Source organism: Haemorhous mexicanus, chromosome 9, assembly GCF_027477595.1.
Source record: "Haemorhous mexicanus isolate bHaeMex1 chromosome 9, bHaeMex1.pri, whole genome shotgun sequence".
Taxonomy (NCBI): domain Eukaryota; kingdom Metazoa; phylum Chordata; class Aves; order Passeriformes; family Fringillidae; genus Haemorhous; species Haemorhous mexicanus.
This window is the reverse complement of record NC_082349.1, coordinates 8672667-8682302: the sequence shown is the minus strand read 5'-3', so window position 1 is coordinate 8682302 and position 9636 is coordinate 8672667. Positions and strand designations below refer to the sequence as shown.

Genomic DNA, 9636 nt, shown 5'->3' with positions numbered 1-9636 from the left:
ATCGGGAAAAGAAAGAAAATAACTCAAGATATAGTTGAATATATATACACACCCAAACTTATGAGAGGGAGATATATGCGTATGTGTTGTGAATACAGGTTAGGAACATCGAAGAAGTACAAAAGTGAAAGCTCATGAAAGCTCTCCCAGAGCTGAGACGCACCCGCGGGACAGACTTCCCACCTTCCCGAGAAACTCAGCACGTTTTCCCCTCTACTCTTCCCCTCCATTCGACAAATTCTTCCCGATGTCCGCACTGGCGGCGAGGAAGGAGGATGCGACCGACTCCGCGCAGAGGCTCCGGCTCTGAAATCGCTGCGTGCACTGGAGATGTGCGGACGGAGGCGTCCGCTTCTGCCCTCTCCTCGGGGTCCCACCGAATTCGCCGAGCCTGTGCTCCGAGTCGTTAGGGCTTGAGTAATTGTGACCGGCATTTGGAAGCGGGGCCGCGCAGCTGTTTGGCCCGGCTCCCCGGTATTAGTGCTGGAGATTTTATCACCAAATGCTCGCACCTGTTAACGGCAGAGCCTGGCAATTCATCACCGCGGATTCTCACACTGCCGAACGTGGCCCTGGCGGGGGGACATCTCCCCTTGGAGGAGCCCATCCCCTTCCTCCCTCCCCAAGCATCCTCCCACGGGAAAGCAGATACGTGTTTGCGGAGCCTCCAAGGGAAAAAACCAAACCAAACCAAAACCTAACAGCGCGAGCGCGGTTCAAAGCGTCCTCGACAGACAGGGACAACCTGCTGTCACAGCCACCTACGGGCCATGGGCTGGGCAGCTTCAGCCGTGGACGTGCTCCCCGGACTGCGCCAGGGAAGTGCAAGGGGAGCAGCGGGCTCTGCCACCCGCGGGGACACTGCGGTGGCTCCCGGGGCCCTCGTGTGCCTCTGTTTAGCAGGAAATTCTCCCGCTTCGCCTGCAGCCCGCGACAAGGAGGGTGTCTGCTGCCCACCACCTCCTCCTGCCAGCCGTCAGGGAAGCGGAGGCAGGAGAGCGGCAGCCAGGAGATCCCGGGGCCGCAGGATATTCCTTCCCCTTCCCTAGGGGTTCCTGGGGCCCGGCCGGGCCGCCTCGGAAAGTGGTACCCGGCCGGGCCAGCCGCGCCGGGCGGGGATGCGGGACTCGGGAGCGGTCCCAGCACCCCGCGGACACGCACAGCTTTCGCTTTGGTTCTTGCTCGCGGGGGGAGAGGCTCGGCAGAGCGCGGCTCCTCGCCCTCCGGCCCGCACCTGCCGGGCGCAGCATCCCTTCCGTGGGAGCCCTCGGAGGAGGCGGGTTTCCAGGCAGGGTGCTCCGGCCGCCGTGACGTGTCGGTGACGTAAGCGCGTGGAGAAGGGGAGCGGGGATCCCCAAATTCACAGGACCCCTCAAGGGGACCGAAGGCTCGATCCTGGCGGAGTGAGGGTCCCTGTCGGCGAGGCTGCGGGAGCTCTGCAGCTCACCCCCAGCTTCGGGGATGGGCAGCCCTCGGGGGGAGGACGGACCCTCCGCAGAGCTCCGGCCCGAGGAAGGCGACCGTCGCATCGCGCAGAAATGGGGTCTGAGAGCCTCCAGCACCGCGGGGCGCTTGGGGCGGGGAGGGGCGTTATCCAGCGTCAATCGCCCCCCTCCTACGGCGGCCGGCTCCAGACAAGCCGGGGGCATCCGAGCGCCAGGGGAGCGGGCAGCGCCTTTCCTCGAAAGCATCTCGGGCGGGGGACCCGTTCCCCGGGGACTGGGCCGGGCAGTCCCTCATCGTGCCCCGTGGGGGCTGCGGCGGGTGCCACGTGATGCCGGGGCGGCCGTATAAAGGCCTGGGGAGCGCTGGCAGCAGTCGCAGTGTGGGAGCGTTTCCACCGGGTCCCAGCTCGGGAGGGGTGGGGAGGGGGGAGCCGCCTTCCCCACTTCTGCCCTCCCCCCTCCCTCTTCCCCTGCCCCTCCCTTCCCCCTCCCCCTCCCTCCCCCAAACCAGACAAGGAGCCGTCATAAAACCCACTTTTCTTTTTTTTTTTTAACCTTCCCCCCCCTTTTTTTTTTTTCAATTTCTCTCCTTTTATTATCATTATCACCATTATTTATTATCGCTGCTCCCAAGCGCCCTGCCCGGCCCACGGGCGCTCCCGTCCCCCCGCCCCCGCCCCGCGCCCCCTCCGCCGCCCCTCCCTCCGCAGCCACCACCCCGCAGCCAGCACCGCGGCCCCGCCAGCAGCGGCGCGGCGAGCGGGGCGCGGAGCGGAGCGGCGGCGCCGGGACGCGGAGTCCCAGCGGCGGCCGCAGCCCTCCGGCACGGCCCCGGGCCCATCCCGGGAGCCGCCGCTAGGTGGGGGGGGGAGCCCGGCCCCGGCCGCCCCGGCCGCACAACAATGACTTTGGGCAGCAGCGGCGGCGGCGGCTGCGGGATCATGTCCGAGCGCTCCCCGGAGGAAGAGCCGCTCTCCGAGGTGGAGGACGCGGATATCGACGTGGTGGGCCCGCCCCAGGATGGGGGCAAGTACAGCGAGGAGGAGGAGGACGAGGACGAGGAGGAGGAGGACGAGGAGGACGGCGGCGATCCGCTGGGGCTGGCGCTGCCGCGGAGCGGGGCCGCCAAAGCGCGCATGGGGGGGTCCCCGGAGCGGCTGTCCCCCGCCGGCGGCTCGGAGCCGGCCTGCGCCCGCGGCGCCGCGCCCGGGGAGAAGGCGCCCGCGGGCGGCGGCGGCGCGGGAGGGAAGAACCCGCTGGTGAAGCCGCCCTACTCCTACATCGCCCTCATCACCATGGCCATCCTGCAGAGCCCCAAGAAGCGGCTGACGCTGAGCGAGATCTGCGAGTTCATCAGCGGCCGCTTCCCGTACTACCGGGAGAAGTTCCCCGCCTGGCAGAATAGCATCCGCCACAACCTCTCCCTCAACGACTGCTTCGTCAAGATCCCCCGGGAGCCCGGCAACCCGGGCAAGGGCAACTACTGGACGCTGGACCCCGAGTCCGCCGACATGTTCGACAACGGGAGCTTCCTGCGGCGGAGGAAGCGCTTCAAGCGGCAGCAGCAGCTGCACCCGCCGCACCCCGAGCTGCTGCTGCGGGCCGGGGCCGCCGACCCCGCCGCCTTCCTGCCCGGCTTCGCCTACGGACCTTACGGCTACAACTACGGCCTGCAGCTCCAGGGTTACCCCCACCACCACCACCACCATGCCGGTGGCGGAGGCGGCGGCGCCGCGGGCGCCTTCCCCTTCCCGGCGCCGCACTGCCCGTTACCGGCTCCGCCGCCTCCCGCCGCCGCCTCCGTCTTCTCCGCCGCCTCGGGGCTGCCCTCCTTCCTGGGCGGCGAGCTGAACTGCAGGAAGTCCTTCTACCACCCCCAGCTGAGCCCCACCGCCCTGCCCGCCGCCCTCCTCCAGACCCTCAAGCCGGACCCCTCGCCCGCCGGCGGCGGCGGCGGCAGCGGCGGCACCAACCACCCCTCCCGGCCCTCTTTTTCCATAGACAACATCATCGGGGGGGCCGTGCCCCCGCCGCCCAGCACCAACCCCAGCGTCGCGCCCGCCGCGCCCTACCCCGCCGGCCAGGCGGGCCCCCCGGCGCAGGTCCTGGCCGTGCTCAGCCCCGCCTTGGCCCCGGCACAGCCCCAGGTCAGCCTGGCACACGAGCCGCTCCTCCAGCCGGCCCAGAACTTTTCCAGTAAAATCACAACCCTCAGCAGCTGTCATTTTTAAAGTGTGCTGGGGACTGGGGAAGGGGAGGGGGATGGGGGGAGAGTCGCGAAGCAAACGGCCCCTTTCCAGCTCTCCCCCACTCCTCCGAAACTGCTCCCCTTCCCTCTCCCCGTGTCCCCCCCCCCATCTCCTCCTGTTGTGTTTTAAGGTAGGAAATATTTCCTTTTTTTTTTTTTTTTTTAAATTTTTACTTAATTTCCAGGCTCAGTGGCATCCAGATCTGTTTGTCTCTCTTTGCTCGGGAAAAAAAAAATTCAACAAATCGGGAGGGCGGGAGGAGGGAAAGAATAACACGATTTGGTCCTACAAGCGCCAAAGCGTATTTATAAAGTGGCCGTAACATAAGCTGAGACCTGGGCTGGTTGAACACGCAACGTCTTGTGAGGGGCGGAGGGGGGGGGCATGTGAAGAACGAAACGGTCTTAGGGTCGGAAATGTTTCCTTTGAGAGGTGCGGGTTTTTCCGCCGGGGTCCCCCAGATCGCCTGGGAAAGCGGCCAGGGGAGTTGCGGACGCCCCCGGTCGCAGCGAGCCCGTTTTCGTTCCTGCAAGTCTCTGTGCCGGGTGGTTTTGCCATGTGTCTGTCTCTCCCCTGCTCTCAAAGAAAATGTCTTAATGGTCCGATCTTATTTTTAGTTTCTTTGAAGCTTCGGGTTTGGTTTTAAAAGGCACTGTTTAAGGTTTCTTTGTTTTTAAGAAGAAGAAAAGTCGGTGAAACTCAGGACTGCGGTTTCTTTTTTTTCTTTCTTTTTATTTTTTTCCCAATTAGACATTCAAATGCACGTTTAAAAGAAAATCGGATCCGTCAGGAAGTTTGGAGAATTCCCATACTAATTTTTTTTTAATCCCCGTTTTCCCACCCCCTCCGTGCGTGGGTTTTTTGGTGTATTGGTAATTATTTGTATATAGAGTATTTGGGAGCTAATGAGCAGAGTCCAGTTAACTCTTCACTGGTTGTGCATCCGTCATATCTATTTTATTGAGAGAATCTGTGAATAATTTGATGTGGAAAAGGCAACAGAATTTTGTCCACCGTTGGTGTAAATTAATAAATGTTTGTGACCTGGTTAAAAAAAAAACCACAACAATCCAAATCGTTCTTTGCGATGTCCTTTGTCACGCTGAGAGCCGAGAGCCCCGCTCGGGCCTCGGGGAAGCCCGAGGCTCCCAACCTGGGGCCGGCGACAGCCGGGCGTTCTGCAGGGGCTGAGCAGCCCCTCCGCGGCCGGGCGCGCAGCCTGCGCGGGGCTGCTCCGCGCCGCCCCCTGCCCAGCGCCGCGGGCTGCCACACCGCCCGGGCCCGGTGCCGGGCCCCGCTGGAGGTCCACGGGCCGGCAAGCGGAAAGATCCTCGGATTTTTTTTTTTTTTGATAATTTTATTTTTTATTTCTTGGATTTTGGTATCTCCCAGGGAAAAAAAAAACAAACAAACCAAAAACAAAAACAAAACAAAAGCAAGCAAACAACAACAACGACAAAACAACAACAAAAAAGCCCAAACAAAACCAAAACCAAAAAATACCCCGCTTGTTTTCAGGGGGAAGGAGGTGGCAGCCGGGAAAAAGGTCTCCCTTCTTCACCCCCTCCACCCCCCCACCTCCTTTTATTTTGTTTGGAAAAGTTGACACATGAGAAAATAAGTTGGAGGGTTTCCCCCCCGCATACACGTCCCCCTCGGGCCTGCAGTATCTGAATGACCGAATGAAACTTGATCTCTACCTAAATTTTGCAACAACTTACAAAGTAAATAAACATCTTAAAGCGATCCCTTCTCTTCCAAACTTCTCTACCTCCCTTCCAATTTATTTTTTTCAGGGACCAAACGTGGCTCTTTGGTTTGCTTGTTGGCAGGGACCCTGATCGAAAGAATCGAGGCCTTTCTGACCGGGCAGCCAGCTGAAGGAGAAGGAGAAAAAGGAAAGAAAAGCTGAGCCGTACGAGGCAGGGAGCGGGGACGGAGCCGGTCTCCGGGCAGCGGGGATTTGTGCGGGGCCTTCCGGGGCTCAGGCAGGAGCAGGAGCCGCGCGGTGTGCGCCGGGGAGCAGGGGGGGATCGGCTTTTCTTTTCTCTTCCCCCACCCATCCCTTTTTTATCCCCCCTCGGTTGCCCCTGTCTGTGCCACCTCGAACCTCCGCGCAGTTTGTTGATGTTGTTCCTGAACGTGCCGCCTCCCCGCAGCGAGCGGTCTCACATCTCGCCTTCACACACATTTGCTTTTGAAAAGCGATCTTCGTGTCCGGCACTTGGTTGTCTCCCTTTCATGTCCAGCTCCTACAAAAGGGGCTACAAGACTCGACATGGGAGAAAAGAGGAGGCCAATGAATCTATTTTCCAGATTGCCAAGCACATGGTTGGAAATTGAAGGGGCTTTTGTAGCATTTCCCCTTCCTCCCTCCCTCCACTCTCCTTTTCTTTTGCTTGTGTGCAAATTGTTCAATTGCTCTGGCAGGGGTGTTCCTGACAAGCTCATTACTAGAAGGTGCCAGACCCCTCCTCTCCCTCTCCCCCGAAGTCTTTGATGAAGTTAAAATGCGCTGATAGCTGCTCTCGGGGCTATCTTTGTTCAGCCTCTTTTAATAACCGAGCCTGCTTTGAGGAGACGGGATCCGAGGGAAGAAAGCGATGTGCAGCGAGGCTGGGCGGTGGTGGTGTGCCTGGCTGAAGGGGGGCTGGTTATTTTAATATAAAGTAGCGATTTTTAATAATTTTTGGCCTGTTTGTTTGTGAAGCGCAGGAGGAAAAGGAGCCAAGGGTGCCAGGAGCGGATAAGAAATGGCAGTGGATGCCCGGAGGGATGAAGGAGGCGTGTGGCCCCTGCAGTCCCGCCGGTGCAATGGGTTCTCCAAGTTGGTGGTCTCGGGGCTTGAAGGGATGGAGGGGGGTCCTCTGCAGGGAAGCGGTGTTTCCCTGGAGAGCCCCCTGCCCCCACACGCTCAGGAGAGGGGGATCGGGGGGGGTCTCTGGGACTGGGACACCTTTTCCCGGCTCCGTTCGTCTCCTTTTGCCTTGCGGAGTCATTGTGGATTTTTAAGCTTCGGTCGCCGGATCGGATTGAAGCTCAACTGGCTTGGGGAGCGGGGGATTCCCCCCTTAACGTGGTACCCACGCAGGAAGGACCTGCGGGGGCTGCGTCTGCAAGAGCCATCGAGGTTTTATTTTGGGGGGAAGAGCCCCGAGCGTCTCTAACTTTAGAATTTGCCCCATTCCCTGAATTTCCCTGAAGCACCGCAGCTCGTTCCGTGCCCCGATCAGTCTCACGCCGCCTTCAAGTGTCTGCGTGGCTCGGGGAGGGTCGGCGGGGCGCCCCCGGGATCCTGCTCTGCCCGTCCACAGGAGTGGGGGGCGGCGGGGAAGGACTCAGGGGTATCCCCTGGATCCGGAATGCCCTGGCCGGGCTCGGTGCGGGGGTTTCACCAGAAATTTTGCCTCGGCTAGGCGGGACGGATAATGGCCCCTAATTACGGGGCTGGCTGGCTCCGCGGCCCCGATCTTCACGGGACGTTATTTTTAAGCGTTCAGCGAGGATCATTTTTCACGCCTCGCTGCCTAAAGGAGGGTTTTATTTATTTATTGGAGGGGAGGCGAGGAGGACACCAGCAATAACCGAGCACTGAAAGGAAAATAATTAGCTGTTGCAGTCGCTGCTTGGGAGTCCCTGGCCAAAAAGGCGACTTAGCATTTCCCTTTTCCTCCCCTCCCGTGCGTAGGCTCTGTAGCCCAGGTTCTCGGGACTGCTTTCTGGAGTTGGTTTTGTCAGTGCTAAACCCCGGGCAAAGCCCTCCAGGAGCCCGATCCTTTCCTGCACGTTTGGGTTTTTTTTTCCCCACTTCTCCCTTTCGGATCGGCTGTTTCTGAGTAGGACCAGGGGGGTGCAGATTTTCCTGCTTTGCTTTTGGCTTTGGTCATGCATTCATGGAGATTTTCCTTTTCATTTTTTTTTTTTTTTTTTCCCCTAATGTGCCCGCACTCCTCTGCTTTCTATATGTCGGATGAAAGGCTTGTAGCAAAACCGCGACGCTCTCTGCGTAGTTACTCCGCGGCGGATTTCCGTGTGTGCGCAGCCCGGGAGAGGCGGAAAACGGGGGATTCTCCTCGGGTTTGTCGGGGCGGGATAAAACGATCCTGCCCCGGAATATCCCCGTCGGGACCACAGCGGGAGGGCTGCGTGTGTGTAATTTCTTTCTCTGCTTTCGCTTAACTAAGCCCGTGTTAAGTGGTGCGGATCCCGAGGAGGGAAGCGAGCGGCCCTTCCCTCGCCCGCTGCGGGCTGTGGGTGCGGGACCCCGGCCCGACCGGCCCCGCTGGGCTGCCCGCTCGGCCCTCACCCCCTGCCTCTTCCCCTGGCACCTTCTGCTTTCTATTACTGCTGATTTGGAGAATTAGGAAAGGTCAAGATCTTATTCCTTTCTCCGGTAGTTTTTTTGTTTTCTCTTTCTAGTTTCTCTCAGTCCCGAACAAAAATAACTCATCCTGGATTATAAAAACCACATTAAGACATCAAGAACATCTTTTCCAATAGTTTGATCCTTCCTCCAGGACTGCCCTGGCCTTTCCTTGTGACTGCGCAGAAACTCCCGTTTTCACGGTGAATTTAGGATTTAATAATAACGTCCAGTCTCCCTGTGCCCCAGTGTCCGACCTGAAAATATTGCCTTCCAGCATCTTCTTTCCCTCCCCATCTCTCTTTCGTTTCTTTCCTTCCCCGAGCAGAACGCAGAGAAACGAGATGGTTTAAAAAAAAAAAAATTTAAAAATCCCGTTTTCCGATCTGGAGAGGGCAGGAAGAGCTGTTGGCTCAGCCGCGGGAAAATTGCTTTGGAAATTAAATTGGTGCTTTTGAAATCTCCTGGAGATGTTCGCGGTAGGTCAGGGACCTGTGCTCGCCCCTGTGTCCGTCTGTCAGGCGAGGAGAGGGGCAGGGGCTCCGCGCTCTGCCCTCACCTCCCGGACTAGGGCTCGTCTGACCTTCTTCCTCTTCGTCGCCTTTTATTTATCATCCGCTCTTTTTTCACTTTTTATTTCTCCTTTGAAATTTCCCATCTTCTTTCTTTCTTCCCTTCTTTCCTTCTTTCTATAATTATTTTCCTCTTTCTTTCGTTATCTTTCTTTAGCCTTTTCCTTCTTTCACTGGTCTAATTCTTTCTTTCTTTCTTTCTTTCTTTCTTTCTTTCTTTCTTTCTTTCTTTCTTTCTTTCTTTCTTTCTTTCTTTCTTTCCTTTTTTTCTCTATTTTTCTCTCTTCTTTTTCTAATTTTCTGTCTCCCCACCCTGTTAAATCTCTTTGTTTTGGTTTTTCCCTCCTTCCCCTCTTTAGCAATTTTATTTTGGTTTGTTTGTCTCTCTTTTTCGCTCTCTTCTTTTTCATCTTTTTCCCTTTTCATTTTTCTTTTCCTCTCTCTTTTGCTCTTACCCTGCCTAACGATTTTCCTTTTTATTTTTCTATTTATTTTGCTTCCACCCTCTTTCTCCTTCCTTTCGTCTTTCTCCCTTTCTTTTTTCCTCCCTTTTCTCTCGCTGTCTGTCTCCTGCTTCACCCACTTCTTCTGGGGTTCATCGAGAGCCGCTTTCCCACTCTGTCCAGACTTCCAGCTGTGTCCACCCCCTGGAATCTCTCTCTTGGCTGCAGCGAGGGGGGTCTCCCCTCCTTTGAACCAGGAGCGGTTCCGATGGGCGCCTCTTCGGGCTCAGCGCTTCCCCTGCCTATGCCCTGTGGGCTGCGGGGCAGCTCAGGGCGAGTTTTTGGAGCGGGGGACCCTGGAGCCCAGGCCCCACACTCCTTCCACCGGCCCGCCGGTGGCTTCACCAGGGAGGTCGCTCCGGGACGCGCCGGCCCTTGCGGGATTGCAGGGCTGAGCGTGTGCCGGTGTCGCTCCCCCCGGATCGCGGGTCGTGTGCGGCACCAATTCGCACTTTATTAATTTCTTAAATGAGATGTACACTGGCACCGCAAGCCCGTGGCAGC

At 58.2% G+C, this 9636-nt stretch overlaps 1 protein-coding gene across 1 annotated transcript; it reads left to right on the top strand.

Annotated features, from left to right (window-relative positions):
- The first annotated feature begins 2213 nt into the window (after nt 1-2213).
- Nucleotides 2214-4769, top strand: FOXD2 (forkhead box D2). The gene has a single exon (XM_059853867.1). The coding sequence runs from the start codon at nt 2348-2350 to the stop codon at nt 3674-3676; it is 1329 nt and encodes a 442-aa protein (XP_059709850.1). The 5' UTR covers nt 2214-2347; the 3' UTR covers nt 3677-4769.
- Nucleotides 4770-9636: the final 4867 nt, after the last annotated feature.

Excerpts from the sequence above, each read along its gene's own strand:
- FOXD2 (XM_059853867.1), top strand. The coding sequence starts at position 2,348 with ATGACTTTGGGCAGCAGCGGCGGCGGCGGCTGCGGGATCATGTCCGAG.